At 37.4% G+C, this 22893-nt stretch overlaps 1 protein-coding gene across 1 annotated transcript in view; it reads left to right on the forward strand.

Annotated features, from left to right (window-relative positions):
- Window positions 1-22893, forward strand: part of LOC107732645 (fibronectin type III domain-containing protein 1-like) — a 48426-nt gene that overhangs the window by 14159 nt on the left and 11374 nt on the right. The window contains exons 4-15 of the mRNA XM_016544047.1: window positions 3195-3254; window positions 7655-7864; window positions 8017-8112; window positions 8211-8331; window positions 8925-9112; window positions 9777-9884; window positions 10467-10655; window positions 10745-12967; window positions 13069-13184; window positions 13668-13779; window positions 13872-14228; window positions 16575-16739. Coding sequence (XP_016399533.1) covers window positions 3195-3254; window positions 7655-7864; window positions 8017-8112; window positions 8211-8331; window positions 8925-9112; window positions 9777-9884; window positions 10467-10655; window positions 10745-12967; window positions 13069-13184; window positions 13668-13779; window positions 13872-14228; window positions 16575-16739 — 3945 coding nt within the window. The remainder of the gene's footprint in view (window positions 1-3194; window positions 3255-7654; window positions 7865-8016; window positions 8113-8210; window positions 8332-8924; window positions 9113-9776; window positions 9885-10466; window positions 10656-10744; window positions 12968-13068; window positions 13185-13667; window positions 13780-13871; window positions 14229-16574; window positions 16740-22893) is intronic.

Consider the following 22893-nt stretch of genomic DNA (forward strand, 5'->3'; position numbering starts at 1 on the left):
ACACACACACATATACACACACACGCACAAAGAAAAACAAGTAGATAGAATAGAAAAAATAGAAAGCTAGTGTTTTTTTTAAATAAAAAAAATTTGATAAATAGATAAAGTAGAATTAAAATAGAATAGAAAGTGCTAGAGTTAGAGGGTCAAATAAAGGTGGAACAGGTGTGTTTTTAGTCGTTTCTTGAAGATGACTAAGGACTCAGCTGAAAAAACTTCATCATATTAATAAGCTACATGTACTTTGTTCAGGTGCATCTCAATAAATTAGAATGTCGTGGAAAAGTTCATTTATTTCAGTAATTCAACTCAAATTGTGAAACTCGTTTATTAAATAAATTCAATGCACACAGATTGAAGTAGTTTAAGTCTTTGGTTCTTTTAATTGTGATGATTTTGGCTCATATTTAACAAAAACCCACCAATTCACTATCTCAACAAATTAGAATACTTCATAAGACCAATAAAAAAACATTTTTAGTGAATTGTTGGCCTTCTGGAAAGTATGTTCATTTACTGTACATGTACTCAATACTTGGTAGGGGCTCCTTTTGCTTTAATTACTGCCTCAATTCGGTGTGGCATGGAGGTGATCAGTTTGTGGCACTGCTGGGGTGGTATGGAAGCCCAGGTTTCTTTGACAGTGGCCTTCAGCTCATCTGCATTTTTTTGGTCTCTTGTTTCTCATTTTCCTCTTGACAATAGCCCATAGATTCTCTATGGGGTTCAGGTCTGGTGAGTTTGCTGGCCAGTCAAGCACACCAACACCATGGTCATTTAACCAACTTTTGGTGCTTTTGGCAGTGTGGGCAGGTGCCAAATCCTGCTGGAAAATGAATTCAGCATCTTCAAAAAGCTGGTCAGCAGAAGGAAGCATGAAGTGCTCCCAAATTTCTTGGTAAACGGGTGCAGTGATGTTGGTTTTCAAAAAACACAATGGACCAACACCAGCAGATGGCATTGCACCCCAAATCATCACAGACTGTGGAAACTTAACACTGGACTTCAAGCAACTTGGGCTATGAGCTTCTCCACCCTTCCTCCAGACTCTAGGACCTTGGTTTCCAAATGAAATACAAAACTTGCTCTCATCTGAAAAGAGGACTTTGGACCACTGGGCAACAGTCCAGTTCTTCTTCTCCTTAGCCCAGGTAAGACGCCTCTGATGTTGTCTGTGGTTCAGGAGTGGCTTAACAAGAGGAATATGACAACTGTAGCCAAATTCCTTGACACATCTGTGTGTGGTGGCTCTTGATGCCTTGACCCCAGCCTCAGTTCATTCCTTGTGAAGTTCACTCAAATTCTTGAATCGATTTTGCTTGACAATCCTCATAAGGCTGCGGTTCTCTCGGTTGGTTGTGCATCTTTTTCTTCCACACTTTTTCCTTCCACTCAACTTTCTGTTAACATGCTTGGATACAGCACTCTGTGAACAGCCAGCTTCTTTGGCAATTAATGTTTGTGGCTTACCCTCCTTGTGAAGGGTGTCAATGTTTGTCTTCTGGACAACTGTCAGATCAGCATTCTTCCCCATGATTGTGTAGCCTAGTGAACCAAACTGAGAGACGATTTTGAAGGCTCAGGAAACCTTTGCAGGTGTTTTGCGTTGATTAGCTGATTGGCATGTCACCATATTCTAATTTGTTGGGATAGTGAATTGGTGGGTTTTTGTTAAATGTGAGCCAAAATCATCACAATTAAAAGAACCAAAGACTTAAACTACTTCAGTCTGTGTGCATTGAATTTATTTAATACACGAGTTTCACAATTTGAGTTGAATTACTGAAATAAATGAACTTTTCCACGACATTCTAATTTATTGAGATGCACCTGTATATTTCTAATTTAAAACATTTGAAAATAGATAGAAGACAGCACAACAAAGCTTTCTTTCACTTATTTTTAACTGTGGCTCAAGTGTACACACTCTCAGAAAAAAGTACAAAAGCTGTCACTGGGGTGGTACCCTTTCAAAAAGTACACATTTGTGCCTTATTTACTCCTAAAGGGTGCATACAAATACCTTAAAGGTACCTAAATGGTACCTTTCGGGAAAAAAATAACGCCCCAGTGACAGTTTTTGAACCTTTTTTTCTGAGAGTGTTCCATGGATGTCATTAAATGTTTAAATTTACACTTTTATTAGCTTCATTAATTTAGACTCTAACACACATTATTATATGGTTTTTACAAGGAAAGTAGTTATAACTTTAATGCTCTCTGTGTTTTTTGTTCATTTCACAATATTAAGCCAGACTGAATGGCTAACACACACTCATGTGTAGACTGCAGGGTGTGGGGATATATGGTCATTTCTGTTTTTCAAATAACTGGCATCAGTTGCTATTGAATTCCCCAAAGATAGAGCATTTATGTGGCCAGTCCATGTTTTTGTATCCAACCCAGAGCTTGAGTCAAGAGCCTTAAGCCTTTTGTTGTGGTAGCCAGTCACTCGTCCAACGCACGCCACATACATTTTTTCACATTTGTCATTTGTTTTTTTCAGTACGTCCATGTCCCTCTCCAACAAACAGGATCTGGGCATATTGCTGAACATCCCACAGCATTTATCCCAAAACATCTGTCATAATAGAAAAGCACATTAATAATCCTGCAAACAGATCATAAATGTTCTTGGCTGAGGATGTTTTTTAGCAGTTGTAAACACATCTGGTGTTACAGCTCCTCGTTTTAAGGATAGCTGGTTGTTTGATTGCAATATACATTACACATTTATGTGTAAATAATTCAGCTTTTGTTGAGTAATTCAGTCATAAAAGCATCTATAAAAAAAAAAAGAAACTGCTGTAAATAGTTGATAAGCTCACATATGTTTTACTTCTTTATTATGCACAGATTACATTTTTTTATAAGGCTAAACAATTTCATCAAAATAAATAAAATACTAAAAACTAAAATAAAGTGTTTCAAAAACTACAAGTGAATTTAAGCATAACAACAGTATATTGTACAGCATGAAAAAAAATTATTTTGAGATTTTTTAATTTAAAATAAAAAAAGTATGTTTTAAAATAGCAATTTATTAAATTTTGTTTTATTAAATGTTTTAAAATTTTAAATTATAAGTGTTTTACAAGAATAATGCAAAGATAAAAATCGGCCAATAAGTGTTATGGTACCAATATATTGTCAGTCCTTATGTGTAACCACATTGCTCTTTTTTCCTGAAGGGGGAGAGTGGGTGAAACTGGATGGTTTTGCTGTCGAGCCTTTCAACAGAACCTCTCCAGGTAGGCCCAATACTTTCCCAGCCTATGATTGATGCACAACAATTTTATGAGGAGTATTGCCAAGCAGGTTCAAGATAAACATAAAAGAGTTATGAGAAAAAAGTTAAGAGAACACAATTTTATGTCAAATCCAACCTTCTTGGAATGCAATTTCTACTTCAAACTACTTCAAGTTCTTTAAAAAATATAGTTGTTTCTGTACATTAATGGCAAATTAGAGATTTCAGACTTGCAGGCTTATGGAAAACATCTACGTTGTTACTCCCTTGAGAAGGTTTAAAGTTCGGACATGCGTTTGGATGCCAGAGACCTCCGATACCCCAAGTTCCTGGAAAGACAGTGGCAGTTTGTCAGCTGTGAATTTGTTAAATCAAAGCTTTTATTTCTCTTCTTTATGAATCCACTGAGCCCACTTGAAGCCAAACTCTGTACATGCAAGCCCTCCGAAGAGAAGGAGGAATCGTAGATTTAAACCAAATGAAGCCTTTTTTAGTTTCTTACAATCTCAAGAGTAAAAGAGATGAAAACCCATAAAATGGAGAATTCCACAGATTGAATTACATGTGATCAATGGTCCAGCATACACTGCAAGTTGTAAATAAAACAGGTTATTCAGTTTTTCTACTTCAAAGTTTCATGTTTAATTCAATGTGTTACTTTGTAATTATTTGTGAAATTAAATGAAGTTCGCAACGCAGGTTCGGGAGGAGCCTAATCAACCAGTCCTGCCAATCATCGTTTCGACCGTATATAAGCAGCAGTCATTGTTCCGTCAAAGCAAATATTCTTCCGGCATCCCTCCACCACCCCTTCTCCTCCTTTAAATCCCTTCTCTTTCATCCACACCGTATCATCATAGTGGGGGTTTCTTACTCGGAGCTCAAGCCGAGCCTCGGGTTTCGAGCCTCCTTCACGGACAGCAAGCCAAGTTCGTTTTACCATTACCTGGCAGGGCTGAATGGGCAGGCGAATTCGTGAACTAGCAGTTAAAGTGAAAATGTTCTCAAAGTAAATCCTACACCTACTGCACCTCTGACATAGACTACATAGATTGTGTTGCAAACATAAAATAGACAATACAGCTGAATGTTTGGTTTGGTAATGTATAAAAATATTTGGACACAGAAATATTGATTGTGGTCACTTCCTTAACATCTCCAAAAATGGCATTTCATTATTATTTTATTCCCTTGGTTTTCCCATAATGTTATCCAGTCCATGTTTGTTCTTTGCTATTGCTATTGTCATGATGTCACCATAGTGTTGCTCTAATTTTTCTCTGGCTTTGCCGCCGGGTTAACAAAAGACATATGCTTTATGCCATTTTGCTTGTAACCGTGATGTGGCAAGAATGTGACAGGAAAAGCTTCATTTTGTTTCACAGCCACCATTGTTGTGCTATCATCTCTTTGTCATCACTTTAGCAGTGGAAATCGGTGGGACTAACCTTTAAGAGCAGGTCCACATGTAGCCCAGCTGAGTCCACACATGGACATGGTAACTCTGGTCTGGTTCCTGCAACCTGGAACTTGTTATCGCATCCGAAACCTCCCACAGAGAGAGAATTCATGGAGATCATTTGTACAATCAGCAAACAAATCAGACCTGAGGGGTGGGAAAAGAGAGCGATGTGGCATCATGGATCCAAGACATGAACTTGGAAGATTGACACTGTAAAAACAACGAGAAAGGGAAAGAGTTAGAGAGGGGTGAGCTACTATGTTTCACCCCTGTCTCAAGGCCAGTGATATGTGAGCCTGCCTCAGCTGTGTTGGCTGGACTCTCTGAATGGGAAGTGGGAATAAGTGTCTGTTTGTGTGTACAAAGGAAAAGGAGTTGCTGTTACTATCATTTCAGTTCATTTTGAGACCTGACACTTCTTATTAACTTAAGTGTTAATAATTCTGGTAGAGCTTAAGCATTGAGTAAGTGATGCCAGAGCAATCATAGGACAGTCTTTAAGTGTGCACGCAAGGCATGCATTTAGCCAAAACCCTCACAAAAGGCTGAGCTATAAAGGATATGAAGCGCTTTATAGAAGTTATAAAAGATGGACTCATTCCTCTCCTTCCTCCTTTTCTCCCTACTATTTTCATTCTTCAATCATCAAAATGATCTGACATTAGTGATGGGTGCTTTCAAAATACTGCTTCACAAAGTTTTGAAACATTTATTTTAACTGCTTTCAGGTCAGTTTTACAATGTAGGTTCCTTTTTAATTCATTTAATTTTAATTAGTGCTGGGCAACGATTAATCGCGATCAATCACATCCAAAATAAAGGTTTTTGTTTATATAATATATGTGTGTGTACTGTGTATATTTTATTATGTATTTATAAAGACACACACGTATAGTATATATTTTGAACATATTTACATGTATATATTTACTTTACTTTACTTTACTTTATTGTCCACAAGTGGAAATTTGACTTTGGCTTCACAACACATTATAACAAGACCAATACAATAAAAGACACTTACACAATAACTCTAAAAGGTAAGATAGAATAAAATAAAATAGCATACAATACATTTAGATTCATATAATTTAGATTATATGTAAATATATTTAATATATAAACATAAAATATTATTCTTGAATATATACATGCATGTGTGTGTATTTATATATACATAATAAATATACACAGTACACACAGATATATTATGTACACAAAAACTTTTATTTTGGACGCAATTAATCGTGATTAATAGTTGCCCAGCACTAATTTTAATATGTGTATAATACAAAAAGGAGAATGATATTTAATTGCTTCTAATTGGCATATAGTTTGCCAAGCCCTGCATTTTACAGAATCGTGATTTTAATGGTATATAATTATTTGTAAATTGCATTTAATATATTAAACTTTCATCATAACATTTGCCATTGGTTTGTAAAAAGTGTCATCATACATGTTTGAGCATTTACACAGTTTTGATCAGCAGGTGCTGTTAGTCTGTGGTGTTTGGAGCGCTTCGAAACACTGAATCATTTTACGAAGTAATTGGTTGAGTTGATTCAAAGTTTTAAAAAGATTCCCTAGTATGAACAACGCACATTCATATTAAAGCTAGGGTGGGCAGTTTTTGCACTACTAGTGTCATCCTCCCCCAACTCAAACATCACAAACACCGCTCTTACGGGTCTATAAAAGCGAAGGCGTTTTGCCTGTCTCAACAGGCAAAAGTAGACCACTTTCAAAAAAAGGTACAACATATTAGGAATACGTAAAAAAAAAGCATAGCATGCCTGTTGAGAAGAAACTTCGCAAGTTCATTGTATCGATTGATTACTGAACTTTTCAACGCCACACTGGTTGAACTGTCACAATCAACCTTTAAATTATGCACAGACTCTAATGAGGAAGTGTGACTACAACCGATCATCTGAGAATGATTAAAGAAGAGAAAAAAGACAGACGGATGGAGAAAGAGTGGGACTGTTTTTCATTATTCTCTCAGGATGTACGGCACACCAGAGGGAGAGAATGAGAGATGCGCATGAAGCAGTGTGTTGAAGGAAAGAGAGGAGGAAGACTGTCTGGCTGTCTCATTCGCCTGCCAAGTCCTGTCAGATGGGGGATTACAGTAAAGCAATAAGAGAGAGGAAGTGAGAGTGCTCATGACTGTAAACTGTGTGGCCCTGTAACTGTACTTACTTTAGCAAATCTCCATGTGTCTTTGTTATTTGCCAATGTTTTTGTTTTATAAGAGATTGCAAACATGAGTCGTCCTCTGTGAAGTATAATGGGATTTAAAAGTATGAGACCACTTGTGAAAATGCTTCTTCATTCTTTTTTTTAATTGAATACAACTTTTTTGCTTTACAAATGTTGTGCGCGTTGGTGTAAGCAAGGAAATTTGACCTTTTTTTACTAAAGGTGTTAACATTGTCAGAATCAAATTTGTGAATTTCTTCATATTTCATACAGTGGGTACGGAAAGTATTCAGACCCCCTTAAATTTTTCACTCTTTGTTATATTGCAGCCATTTGCTAAAATCATTTAAGTTAATTTTTTTTCCTCATTAATGTACACACAGCACCCCATATTGACAGAAAAACACAGAATTGTTGACATTTTTGCAGATTTATTAAAAAAAAAAAACTCAAAATTCTCAAACTTTGTTTCCGTGTTCAAATTCAATTTTGAATTCCAAACTTTCAGACTTTATGGACCCCACTATGTTTGATAATGTAAAATAAACATTGTACAGTATTATCACAACGAAGTGATTTCTAATAAAGTCAAGACAATTGTGGACAGATCTCTTTCTAAAGCACATTTAAAACAACAGATGCTGGTCCAAAGTGCTGTACAGCATAAAATTAAAATAACAGCAGATTATTAAACTCCAAAGCCAACATTATTTGCTCTGTCTTTCTTTCCTTAGGCAGGATGGTGTCTATAACTTCATCACAGATTAACCCACGGCCCCCAACTCAGAGGACGGCACTAGGACAGCAGAGGGCCCCTCAGTCATCCTCAGGACCAGAACCCCCTCATCAAGTAGGACGCCTCCCTTTGCGACCCCAAAACAAACACAGAGTGGACCTCAGCCAGCACCAAGCAGACCAGCGCAATGCTAACAAGCACAAACTGGGTAAGCACAAAAGTCTGGATGTTTGAAGGCTAATCTAAATCTAGGTTCAGATATTTGTGAATAGACCTCGGATTACATGTCTTCAGTATGTCCCATAGCAGGTGATGTGTAATGATACGTGGCCATATCTGGTATCCCCCCTCTGTTCGTAGCATCTGAGTCCGTCTATGTGGTATCACTGCAGGCACCCAGAGCCCAGGGGAGGAGTGCACCCATCACCACGGCCACCATGAATGAAGTAACACCAGGTATATCACAGATCACAGTGGTGCTAACCAGCACTCCATATTCAGTATTTTGACTCACTCAAACCTAATATTTATTCTTTGTCATCCTTTTCCATCAGAGCCGGAAGTTGTGGATGAAGTAGAGGACATCACAGTTAGAGTATTGTCTCCTCAGTCTGTCCTTATCACATGGGTTGATCCACTTGTTGAAAAGAAGAAGGAAATACCAGGGGGATCCAGGTAAAAATGAATTATATCATTTTTAAAATGGTGGGCCAATTGGTATGTTGGCTGCATTATATACACTACTGTTCAAAAGGTTGGTAAGATAAGTCTCTTATGCTCAACAAGGCTGCATTTAATTGATCAAAAATACAGTAAAAAGAGGAATATTGTGAAATATTTTTACAATTTAAAATGAATGTTTTTTACATTTACTTTTAATATGTTTTAAAATTCCTGTGATGGCAAATCTGGATTTTTAACAGCCATTACTTCAGTCTACAGTGATCTTTCACACTTCACATGATCCTTAAAAATCATTCTAATATGCATATATGCTGCTCAAGAAACATTTCTTATTATCATCAGTGTTAAAGCAGTTGTGCTGCTTAATGTTTTTGTGGAATCCATTTCAGAATCTTTTGAGGAATAGGAAGTTCAGAAGAGCAGCATTATTTGAAACGGACATCTTTTGTAATGAATGAATTATGAATGTCTTTACTGTGTCTGTGTCATTACTGTGAATGACTTGAATGAGTCCTTTCTGAATAGTAACCCCAAACTTTGGAACGATAGTGTATATTTCAGCTTTAGAATCAATGTATGTGCAGGTATTACACTGTGAAATACAGAGAGAAAGGAGAATCTGCTCGATGGGAATACAAGGACACCACTCAGAGACATCTCATAATTGAAACGCTCTCTGCGGACAGCATGTACGAGTTCTCTATTTGTATCTCGCAAGGAGATCAGAAGGGAAAATGGAGTGCATCTGTGTTCCAGAGAACCCCTGAATCAGGTTTGTTTATGCTCTCTGATCTCTAACCCAGATGTTTTGCTTAGTTTGCATAGCTGAGCAGACAAATCCTGATAGTATATTTATTATTATAGACATAATTATCTGCAAACTAAAAAGGTCAATGTCAGATTAAAAAAATCGTATTATAATAGTATTATAACAGAACAGTGTTCAACCTTACAAGATTATGATTAAAAAATTACTAGAAGTTTTATTTTCCGTGAATGTGGATTAAAAGATTTAAAAAGCTGGTTATTTAGACTGAAGTGAATTTAATTATAATCTGCACTTTTATTGCATGTCTGAAAATTCACTAGTTAATGAAGCAAAGGATAAACAAAAGGGTGTTTGTATTGTGTTGCACACCCATACAAATGCACAAAAACTCAAAACAATCTTGCCTTAGTTTTTGAAACCATGTATGCATGTTCTAACTGCCTATTTCAGAGTAATGTCACTGTTTACTGGCTGTTTGGAATTTTTGTTTGGAGTGATCGGAATGACCTCATTCCCATGGAAAACACAAACTGTCTGTTGTTCCCATCTGAAAAATCTCCAAGCAGAAAAAAAATAAGTTCAAGAGAATACACAGTGCTCCATGTTGTTTGTATAACAATTTGTTTGTCAGTCCTAGTTTTACTTTCTCCCACATTTGTCTATGCAGCTCCTTCTGGCCCTCCAGAAAATTTTCAAGTAAAACCACTTCGAGGAAAACGTACTGCTGTCACAGCCACCTGGGATCCACCTGAGCAAACAAATGGGCGAATAAGAGGTAAGACCACAGGCTATCAATTCAGTAAGATCCATTTTGACCATAGGAAGAAATATTTGTATTTGTTTATTATGTAGTGCACCCAACATACTCTTGCCTTACTTATAGTTGTATCTGCATATTTAGCTGGGATAGGAGAAAGTATTTTAACACTGATAATATTTTATACAGATATCTGTCAGCTCTTTCTATGACTTTTGGAATATGCCATACATAAAGAACAGAAAACGACTTTGGCATTTAGAGAGTAAAACATTACTAATTGTTGACCATATGTCTTCCCTGAAACCACTTATCTGTGTGCAGTGCCAAAATATATGGAATTGATAAACCTTCAGCATTACAGTTTCTCCAGCAGGCATGCAGAGCACCAGTCTGTCAAGCTAAACCTACACAAATGTACATGTAGAAAACACAAACTGTTCCCTGTTCATGCAAAAGGAACTTTTCCTTTTTAGTGTGTTATCCTTGGCCTAGATTTATTGGTCCAATCCTGGGTATTCCCAGTGTTCGTTGGAAAATATTCAGCTATGGTATCCAAATGAAATTGACCGTACTGATTGATTTGACATCTACTTCCAGAATACATCCTTTCCTATGCTCCTGCTATGAAACCGTTTGGCGCAAAGTCAGTTACATACCGTGGCACCACCACCTCTACTACCATAGATGGACTTACGCCAGGGGACCGCTATATCTTCAAAATCCGTGGAGTCAATAGAAAGGGCCAAGGACCACAGACTAAAGCCATTATTGTTGCAATGCCTGCATGTAAGTATTCCCAACAGATGTTTTCCTCAATAAACTTTAGCAGCTTTACAGAAATTTGGTTACGACTGGTATCTTAATTTTGTCTCTAGCCAGCTCTACTCACTTAAGGAACACAGACAGCCACAAGACAAGTCAAAGTGCCTCCAAGACATCTTCAAACAATGAACCAGACAATCAGGAGCCAGATGAGATGGAAGAGTTCGATACTCAGACCACAACTCAAACACCACCCACCAATAGACGAGGACGCCCTCTTTCTCAAACAAGGTCCTATCACAGCATCTTCTCCTCTGTGAGGGGTTCAGTCAGAAACGGAGGTTCTAGCTCAAGGTCAAACTCACATTCTTCATCCACTAATGCCAAAGATAGAGAAGAACATACAAATGAGGAAGAGAAGCCAACAGACAGTCCAACAGAAGAGGAAATAAGAGCAAATGAGGCTACTGAGGACACAAAACCAGAGAGCGGTAATAATGCATCACCACAAACAGAGGAACATTCAAAACACCCACATGACACTAAAGAATCAAAACCCAATCAATCTGAATCTGTACCTAAAACACCTGAGGCCAAACGTCCTTCTTGGACCCCGCGCACATCCTCAATTGTTGATATTAGCAGATTAAGAAGGCCTAATTCTCGATCAAGAATGCGGAGTGAAGATTCTTCAAGCTCGTCGCAAAACCAGGAGTCTGCAGCTACAAGAAAGGACCTAACAGCGGTCTCCTATCCTGAGGAAAAGATCTCATACAACCAGATAACTGTCACCGACAGGACGCCTTCAGTGATCTCACCTCAGGAAACCAGGCCTGAACCAGTGAAAGAATCAAAATCAGAATCATCCTCATCTATCTCTTCTCCAACTTACTCTTCCTCCTCCTCAGCATCAACTTCGTCATCTTCTTCTTCCACCTCATCTTCTTCGGGATCTTCTCCTTCATCCTCTTTACCATCATCAGCAGCAGCAGGTACAAGAAGGACTTCTTCCACGTCAGGTCGAGTCACAAGTTCAGGATCTGGTGCCATGTACCCTAATGGAAGAAGAGTTGGAATTTCAACTAGAGCTCAGAGACTTCAAACAGGAAAGCACAAACCTAATTCATCATCATCATCTGCTTCTTCACAATCAACACTGCCAACAGGAACCAGGACAAACAGTCACGATACAACAGAGGTGCATGATTCCAACCACAAGAACACGGAGCTAGATGACACAAAGGGTGAACAACCAACTGAAGAAACCAAAAAAAACCATTCTGATACAACTAAAGAGGAACACCCAGCACAAAAGGAAGATTATGATAACAAAGAAGAGAAAAGCAATAGTTATGGTTCCACTTCCAATTCTTCTTCAAGGACTAACTCTTTTACAACAGGAAGAAGTTCACCCCTTTCATTACCAAACCGAAATTCTAGGATAGTTACAGGGAGTCGCAGACAAGACGGGAGAAAACCGTGGAGTAGGACTGCCTCATCTATAGGTGCAGGAAGGCCAATTATTAAAGGATTTCCTTCTCGTTCTACTGCTGTGAGCTCTCGAGATACTAGTGATAAAATGTCACCCACAACATACCCTTCAAAGCATGAGGTTAATCCTGTCTCAAATAAACCTAGTGTGCTAAATAAAGACACAAATGCTCCAATAAGTTCCAACAATCCCAGTAATAATGAAGATGTAAAAATTAGCAATGATCATGAAGATGATTATCTTTACGAGGGAAGCAGAGAGACCTTGGAGAGGCAAAGCAAAGACGCCACTTCAACTGCTGCACCTAAAACCACAACAACAACAACAACAACAACAACTGTGAGCGAACCTCACAGACCTGCCCAGAACTTTGAAAATGAAAGTACCAGTAGCAGTTCAAAGTCACTTCCTTCAGTTGCCCAAAGAGTCCCTATTTTGGCTTCTAATGGTCGGGTCCGCTCTCCTGTGGTAGCAAGCCGTCTGAAAGGTTCGCGGTTCCCTAGTAGGGTGTATCCAGTACAGCACAGAAGAGTGGGCTCTGTTTCCACATCAGGCTCTTCATCATCTTCACCACACTCCTCTTCATTATCATCATCTGCCTTCTCTCAAAACAGTCCAGCAGAATCACCACTTATCTCAAATCCAGACACAGCTGACAGGAGTAATACTAATGTTAGGCTCACCCCAAGTTCAGTTTCTCGCTCTTCCCATGGGCTGTCTGCTGGTGAAAGCTCTAGTGGGAATATATCTCCTGAGTCTCGAAATCCAGTGATGGGATCGAGGCTGCGGTCCATTTCAAAGGAAAACACTCCAGCCAGTGGCTACAAACCTAGTTATGAAAAAGGTAAACATTGTGATGTCTGCAAGGATGCGCATGCTGTACGTACAACAATTTCATTGTGTGCATAAGTACATTTTTACTAATTTCTCTAATTACATGTTCAGGCAAAAACGGACAGCCGAATCTCACAGCTGCAAATGGCAAAGCATCCTCAACATCTGATGAAAATTCGAAACCAAACGGAGTCCGACATATCACAGGTCCTGATGGAACAAAATGGGTGTGTTTATTTGCAGTGTTTTGTTTTATAAATGATATTAGTTTATTTACTACAGGCAAACTATTTTATACACTTCTTTTCTTGTTCTAATGTTTAAATTACGAAAGATAAAATGAACTTTTTACCCATAGCAGGTTTGTAGCACTGATAGTGACCCTCTGATTTCATCAATGACTTTCATTTTGTTAAACATAAATGATAGAATGTAAGTTAAGATACTGTGATCACAATATCCATAACTATGGCTTCTGTTATGTCTGTTGTCTGGATACATTAATAAATCAGACAGTACTGCAGTCCAAACTGAATTATCTTTAAAGTAAGCAAAGACAGTGATGTGAACAGTTTTGTCTCTCTAGGCATGGAAACTCCACAGGCAGGGACCTTAGGGACACTTATTCAAGCAAGACTGTTTGACTGTTGTCTTGCTTTGTTTTGAAAGAAAGATTCTTCTTCTTTATAAAGTTTAATTCACTCTTTTAGATAGTAGATCTGGATAAGGGTGTCCTAATGAATGAAAATGGAAGAGTTCTTCAGGATTCAAGAGGAAGACCCAGAAAAGTTGTCCTTGGAGAGGATGGCAAGACTATTTTTGGTGAGTGGCTTACAATTTTAACTGACAGTAATAGAAATATAGAAAGAAGAAGCCTGTTTTAAACTGGCTTTTATCTGTGTTTGCTATATTAGATGACCAGGGTAGCCCACTGGTAAACCAGGAAGGATTAGCATTATTTGGTCATGGAAGAGACAGTCGGCCTGTGATTAATCCAAGTGACAAGTACCTTACTGTGGGAGGAAAACCCATCGTGGGCTTGGACCGTCCTAAACCAAGGACTACAACCACTACAACCACGACTACAACAACCACCACAACCACAACTACAACAACACCAGAACCTACGACAACAGAAATGGTAACAGAAACATTGGAGCAGTCAACATTAGCTGCTGAGCCTACATGTCCTCCTGGACTTTATTCTCGACTGGACAAGAATGGTTTCCCAATATTGGATGCTGATGGAATACTTAACTGCTACTCTGAAGGTGAGATGAACTCTTTGCAGCCATGCTAATCTCTAAGAATTAAGTAATATGATGTAGATTTAGTAATGTGTGTCGAAGCAAAAATGATGGAAAAGATACTCTTAAATTGGGACAGAAAAGTGTTTGGCCCAGTTGGCTCTTGTATAACAAGCCTTGTCACAGGAATGTAGTTAGTACCCACAAGACCTGATCCTCTGTAATTTAGAATCAGTATTCCAAGATAATGCTAGTTAGGATGTACACAGTAAACCTCAAAGGATATCCCCCTGTTATGCCTGAATAACTTCTGCTATGATTTGAACCTGCCTGTCAACAGCATACTTTTTTTGGAGAAACAGTCAATGATTTTCTAGACAAAAACACCAAATAACAGGTGAGATGTGCAACCACATTAAGGCCCACTTACACTAAGTGAACCCTCAGTGTTAATCCTAAAGCTGATGTGTGTAATTATTTCAGTGATCAAATATTTTCTCCTATCCCAACTTAATATGTGGAGAAAATTGTAAGACATGTGTAGGTTGATTTTCTTGGTGCGTTTGTTTGAGCATCCTGACTAGCACAACATAGCAACATTATCCCAACCAGTGGCATAATGTTAGCAAAGGATTATGTCTGATTATTGTCTGACTAGTAAAAAAAATTCTGTTGAACTATTTTTGCATTTCTGTTTGGTGACGCTAGTGGCAGAATTTTCACATCTGAATGTAACAAATTATTGGGGAATGGGTTTTGGTTCTGTTCATCAGTTGTTGATTGGATTTTGAGTAGTACTGTCAACCGATTAATCGTGATTAATCGCATCCAAAATAAAAGTTTTTGTTTACGTAATATATGTGTGTGTACTGTGTATATTTATTATGTATATATAAATACACACACATGCACATATATATTTAAGAGAAATGTGTTATGTTTATATACTAAATATATTTATATATAATATAAATTATATGAATATAAATATATACATGTAAATAATTTCGAAATATATACTGTGTGTGTGTGTATTTATATATGCATAATATAATCGTGATTAATCGTTTGACAGCACTAATTTTGAGATGTGGGATTTGCACTCAAAAATGAATGTGTTCTTTCTGTCAGTTGTGGAGGGGCACAGATCTATAACATGTATTTATAATAGGGAGCATGCATTTAAAATAGGGTGAATTTGCATTTTATGCTGACTTTAAATTTACATAAGCTTATATTAAATATATAAAAATGTATATATGTGAAATGTGAATTCCTAATTCTTAAAGGTAATGCTACATTTCTATCTGATTGTGGGTCAAATATTAAGCTAATTGTTGATGTAGATTCGATGATTCAAAATCAATGATTTATTTGTACCACTTGAGAACAGGATTCCTCTGGCTTCCACCTTCCCTAAGAAAACAGTTCTGAGATGAGTTATGGTTATGGTCAACATGGCATTTGATGATGGTGTTATTAATGAAGATGGTATTGGCTGATTGCTTTGTTTACTGGCTGCCAAGCTACGAGCAGCTTGTTTTTACTTTTGCTTTTTGTATGGCCATTTGTACTCCATTACGCTATTAATCTATTAAACCTTATAGATGCCATTTGTTTGCTGTTGTTCAAGGGGGTACATTCCTGCTTTTTATTCTTATTTTTTTCATACTAAGTGCCTTTATAGGTTGCAAAGTGAAGAGCTGTATGATTCAGTGTGCACAAACTTGGATGACCTTTCTGGAATAATAACTAGACCTTGTTGTATAATCATTTGTTATGTAATTCTGCTGGTTTGTTGAACACGGGACAGCTAATGTGGCCAAGCTGCATTTAGGGACAAGCTTGTTTGCATACAGTTTTAATTACTTGGCTTGTCCCAATAGTAATTTCCTTGTTGTGACAGGATTCTTGGGCAAGAGTATATTAACCATAAAGAAGAGTTTGGTCACATTCTCACTACTATAACAGAGCAATAGCATTAACTTTTAAAAACAATGCTGCATGTACAGTGGACCTAAAAAAGTAACTGGGCAGTTTTGGTCACTTAAACCCCACTTCTTTGAAATAAATGCCACTTGGCTTCATATTTTCATATTTATATAATACAAAGGAGTTCATACATTTTTAAATGTGACATGAGTGTCCAAACACTCTTTGGCCACTGTGAGGTGGGATACAGCATCCTGTGGACTTTTATTCTTCCTGTTTTTAATTACTACTCTCTTACAGATGGGCTTTTTGAGGAGACTACCACAACCCCAGTCCCACTTCCTACCACAACACTGGCTCACACGCCACTGTGAGGTGGGATACAGCATCCTGTGGACTTTTATTCTTCCTGTTTTTAATTACTACTCTATTTTACAGATGGGCTTTTTGAGGAGACTACCACAACCCCAGTCCCACTTCCTACCACAACACTGGCTCACACAACAGAGACTCCTACAACACAGCCTCCAACTCCTGAGACACGGCCTTTGAACAACACTCCTTCTTCTGAGTTTGATGTGACTGGAAAGAAACGGTTCACAGGTAATACGTTTGGTTGACTACATATTACAACAGTTAATACTCTGGTATAAAATACCATATTCCCTGTTCCTGCTGGTTCCAAACTCAGCAATACCATGCTGAGATTGAATCTCTCAGGAAACACAACTGGCCGCTGACAGTTAATTTCTTTCCAATCACCTCAGCATTTCCTGTAGATGTGAGGCACTTGAGAGTTGAATGGTGAATGTGAAGGAAATTTATCTGGCCTACAAGTGCAGCTCATTCCCTTGGTGATGCTTGTAAGCAGCAAATAAAATAGTGCATACAGCTGACCTTAGCTAGGATTTATATGCAAATACTTCTTGTCCCTCGGTAGTTGAATGATCTTCCAAACTCCACACAATCAGCTCAATCAGAGTTAACCAAAATTTTTCTCTTCTCTTCTGTAAGAACTTGAATCTCTACCTCCTAACCAAAATGTTTACAAAGGCTCTAAAATTGCTTGTTCCTTAAGTGTAATCAATTGTGTTTATATGCATTTTTACACCTGGCCTTCACATGCATTTTCAGTCGGCTCACGTTTGAATTGCCAAATATTAATACACCCAAAACACAGTTTGATCGGATTGTGATCGGATCTCTGAAATTAAATTCACAGGTGTCTGGGACAGATTTTGACCACATTTAATTTAGATGTAAATACAAACATGTTTTCATTATCCACATTCAGCTACGCAAGTAATAAATGATATTGTGCTGTAAATAAACATGTCACTTTGACAGACTGAGTCATTCAAGTCCTATGTTGCTTTTTTTTGCAAGTCCTAAAGTTCTTTTAATTATGCTGCTCTCACAGTGTGAAAAAAAGACAAAAGACACCACACTCAGGTGTTTTTCTCACCTGATTCAAATGATTTTATTGTATTAAACTTGGAATCTAATTTCTCGCCAAAGAGAGCACTTTACAACCTTTTTCTCCCCATTTATTCACTTCTAGCCCCATTAACATCCTTTACTAGGGTGTTTGCAAAGAAATTTTGAATGATCCAGTTTTGAATTGTGCAATCCAGTTACACTGAAAATGCATGGGAATAAAGGTGTTAATGCAATCAGGCTAAAATATCCAGATATGACACATATTTTGATGTCAGGTGTAAAAGGGGCCCATTTTTACATAATATTTGACTTGGATGGAAGTGTCTGTTAAATAAAATAAAAAACTTTTATGGGATGTAACATCCAGGATAGTTACAAAAATTAAGCCGTAATAAGAAGTTACTAGTAAATTTGTAAACTATATTATTGATGAGTTTGAGGTCTGTAAGATCTTTTTGAAAGAAATCTCTTACGCTGATCAAGGTTACATATATTTGATCAAAAATACAGTAAAAACAGTAATATATTATGAAATAGTATTATATTATAGTTATATTATATAATTTAATTGCTGTTTTTATATATTTTAGAATTTTAGTGATTTTTCTTAAAGGGGTCATATGATGTTGCTAAAAAAAAAAGAATTTTGTGTATTTGTTGTAATGAAATGTGTTTATGCGGTTTAAGGTTCAAAAAACACATTATTTTCCACATACTGTACATTATTGTTTCTCCTCTATGCCCCGCCTTTCTGAAACACGTCGATTTTTACAAAGCTCATCGGTCTGAAAAGCGAGGTGTGCTCTGATTGGCCAGCTATCCAGTGCGTTATGATTGGCCGAATACCTCAAGCGTGAGACGGAAATGTTACACCCCTCACCATACTGTGATGCCGTCTCCCGGCACGACCAGACAAAACCAATAAAAGGGTCAGCTGGCCAATCAGAGCGGACTGCGCTTGTCAAAGGAGGGGGCTTTGTAGAAAACGAAGCGTTTGAGAGAGGCGGGGCATAGAGGACCTACAATAATGTACAGTATTTGAAAAATAATGTGTTTTTTGAACATTAAAGCATGTCAACATATTCTGTTACACCAAATACACAAAATAATGATCTTTAAAAAAGCATCATATGACCCCTTTAAGAAATCATTCTAATATGCTTATTTGGTGCGCATTTCTTTTTATCAATGTTGAAAACAGTTGCTTTTCAGGATTCTTTGATCAATACAAAATCGAAAGAACAGCATTTATTTGAAATATAAATATTTTGTAATATCAGTCACTTTTGATCAATTTAATGCATCCTTGCTGAATAAAAGTATTAATTGCTTTCAAATAGGGCTGCACGATAAATCGCATGCGATATTTAACGCGCATCTTGTCAGAAAGCCGGTTCTGTAATCAGCGGTAAATCTCCATCACCTGCGTGCTTTCACATTTGTCTTAGAATGATTCAGTTAGTCGTTAAGTGTGTCCCTGGCTTTAGGTTGCATATCAGTATTTATGATTTGTTATACTTCCCAAATCAGATCATTACTAGACTACAAGCCGTTGTTCACAGACTAGCTGCGCAAAACCACGTTCATATTCGTGCGATTTTTGCGCAGCTCGTCTGTGAACAACGGCTCTGTGTAGTTAATGCTGCTCAATGTGAAAGCACGCACGTGATGGAGATTTACCGCTGATTACAGAATGGCTTTACTGACAAGATGCGCGTTAAATATCGCATGCGATTTATCGTGCAGCCCTACTTTCAAATAAAAAAATCGTACTGACTCCAAACTTTTAAATAGTAGTATACTGTAAATTGAGAGCAAACAGGGGGATGAGAGGAAGAAAAAAATATGACTTTAACCTTTAGCCTCTCTATTTGGATCATGTTATTCTAAGTTTACTTTCTACTACTAGGTCTCTCCCCTATGGCCAGAGTGTAACTAACCTTGTCAACCCTCAGGTCCGCATCTAATACTACATACCATGTGCTGGTAGAGGCTATTTTAGAGTCCATTGACTTGAGGGGCTCTGAGGGTTCTTCCATGTGGATAGCTTCTGTAGGAAATATTTGAGAATGCCTGAGTGAAGGTATTATAAATTATGGCTGAATGTCTGTGGGTTTGGGCTACCTTCCCGAATTCTTCAAGACTCAGTATGTGTGTTAGGATAAAGGTGTGTGCCTGAATGAGAAAAATGATTAAAAAAAAAAAAAGTTTTATTTGTGATTGCTATTAGGATGCTATTCCAACCAATTCCCAAATAGTGCAATTGTATTCCACTCAGCAGTGGATTAGTGCAATCATGATGTGACCCTATGCAACCAATGTTACCTGACTCTAGTCAAGCTTTTTCAGGTTCAGCATGAATTCGTTTACCAAGACTGACTATAATAGCCTTTGAACATTAGGTTCAGCAGACTCCATCTTTCCAAACTTAAATCCCCACAAGCTATAGGCTACACCTAGCTATGGAACATTGTTTCAGGTCCAGTTTGCATGCAGAGACATGTGCCAGATGAGTTTCAGAAATGGTTATGCTGAGCTGGAGCTTTGGCTAGTCAGCTGGCAAATTTAGTTCTGCCCCTCATTGACTCTTTACAGTACTGCACTTGCAGTAGATAGGTTCACATTGCTATAGTTATAAGTACCTGCTAAGCTCATCTACCACAGCTCGGCACAAGTCCGGTCTGGTGTCCAATAGAGGCATGTGACAAAAGCATAATGGACTTGGAGACCCAGCTTTTCTACTTTCTTTGCTCTCTCTTTCTTTCCCTTCTTTTCTAAGTTTAGTAGGTTTTTGTTACATAAGCTTGTAATCTACAGACAAACTGATTTCATATTAGCAATACACTGTTAATAATTATTATGCTATTAATTTCACAAGTTCATTTAAAAAATTGATGCAATAAAAAAAAATTATAATTAATCATGACACGTCCAAATATCTGTACACAAATATTGTAAAACGATTGTATTTTTAAAAATTGTGTTTTATTGATTTCTAATGCCGCTTTTTCTAATGTCTATTTAGCAGTTTTTTCTGCAACAATAATGTCTTTCAGTTACAATTATTTTAGTATTTTCTTAGCAAATATTGGTGTTTATATATTGATCTGAAATATTAGCATGGTATTAAATTAATCATTTGAATAATAAATAGTCATATGTAATTAATTTGAAATGTTGACTTGACTGATAGCCCTAAACCTGCTTAAACACAGTGCACACAAGTGTTGAGACTCCGGTATCACTGATTAAGTTACTTGTTGCATTTCTCAAATGCATATCTTATGACAAAACAGGGGTCATCGTGGCCTAGGTTTTGTTTTTTGATCATTAGCCAGCAATCCAAGAGCTCCTACTGTTTCATGGCTCCTCTAATGTGCTTGTCTTGGCAGAAATGTGACATCAACTGCTCTGGCTAGATACATAAGAAAACAGCAGAAGGATGAGAAAAATATTATGAGCCAACTGCTCATTGTTTATGAGGGAGGCCCTCAATGGTCCCTAGGTTGGTGATTGTAATGTATTTATATTGCAGTATTAGAAAATGGTTATGCCCAGTAGAGCTATGCGAGGAAATAGAGATAACAGCACCATTTAGACCAGTGGAGCCAGAAGCACCGCTGAGCTTTTCAAATACAAAAGTATGATTATTGAAAGAACCGAGGAACCAAGCTGTGCCTGTATAGAAATACTGCATGTTCCAGGCTGTGGCTACAGCATTTGGCCTCATAATGCTGATATTTGTACTAATGGGTACAAGAGGAGGCGATTGAAGTCATAGTAAAATTTAGTTGAGGAAGCAGTCATACATTAAAATGATGGGGCAAGCGTCAATGATTAAGGAGAAGCACTTAAAAGAAGTCAACATCACGAGGTCTAGCTCAACCAAAACAAGCATCATACCCATAACACAGCTCTTTGGTAAAATGTCTCATCCTCAATGCATGGAGAGATAAATCCTGACACTCCAGATTTTGGGCTGCACAACAGGCACATACTTACACATATGCAAGCCATTTAAACAGAGAAACATGTCAAGAAAGAAGCCCTAAATAAAACGCCATGAGCTAAATGTGCTGATATCAGCTGAGAGTGGCTTCCTTCTGGCCCAAACCTCAGACGTCTCCTTAAATATTTATGGCTTTAATATGCTCGGGTGTTCTCTGCTCTCCAGATCCACCAACAAGTCCACTATATTTCAAACCATCTCTGTTGTGTTTGCTCCCACCTTGCCGTACGACTCTCTCTGTAGGTGTAAATGCAGTAGTTGTAGTGCTTGCTGTGTGTATGAGAAGTACATAGAAGCTGTGTCTTGACGCTTATTCTTATGCATTGTTCAGTTTTTCTCCCAATCACACTGTATTGTGGCTTTTGGTTTAACACCCGTAACGAGTGCAGCTTGTATGTGTGTTTGAGTCTCAGCGGAGGCACATGCACAGAAGTGTGTTTTTTGTTCTGTATCAGGGTCAACATCACATGGGGCTTTTGATTAGCTCCAGGTGTGAATCTTGTGGCCCAATCGGACGAGGAGTTCTGGAAGTGTTCACAGCTGCGGATCCAGCTGGCACTGTGTGGGACGACAGAAATAACAACATTTCATTGAGCCAACAAGAAAAAGTCTACAGCAAAATATCAACAATGGTAGCTTTTATTGTCTGTAACCACGAGCAAGAGTAAATTGGATTCATTCTTAAACTAGGACATCAATCTAATGCAAACAACACAACGGAAATGTAATGCTTACTAAACGGAACTTCCAGCACCATGTTATTTGTTGTCAGTTTGCACAAATATCAGTGGATGTTTTGCAATCATTTTTGTATTAATAGTTGCAGCAATTAAAACTGAAATTGAAAGACAATTTCACTAAAGTTTTTCTCTGCAAGGATGCATTAAATTGGTCAAAAGTGACAGTATATACATTTATGTTGTTACAAATTTCAAATAAATTGTTCTTTTGAACTTTTTATTCATCAAAGAATCAGGGAAAAAATTACTGTATCATGCTTTCCACAAAAAATATTACACAGCACAAATGTTTTCAACACTGATAATAAGAAATGATTTATGAAAAAAACAAATATCATGTGACACTTGGCTGCTGAAAATTCAGCTTTGCCATCACAGAAATAAGTTATATTTTAAAACATATTAAAATACAAAATAATATTACAATATTACTATTTAAATATTCAATATTACAATATTATTATTTCACAATATTACTGTTTTTACTTTATTTTTGATCAAATAAATGCAGCCTTGGTAAGCATAAGAGTCAAAAACAAACAAACAAAAAAACCTTACAGACCCCAAA

This window comes from Sinocyclocheilus rhinocerous, unplaced genomic scaffold, assembly GCF_001515625.1.
Source record: "Sinocyclocheilus rhinocerous isolate Xijiao unplaced genomic scaffold, SAMN03320098_v1.1 scaffold1542, whole genome shotgun sequence".
Taxonomy (NCBI): domain Eukaryota; kingdom Metazoa; phylum Chordata; class Actinopteri; order Cypriniformes; family Cyprinidae; genus Sinocyclocheilus; species Sinocyclocheilus rhinocerous.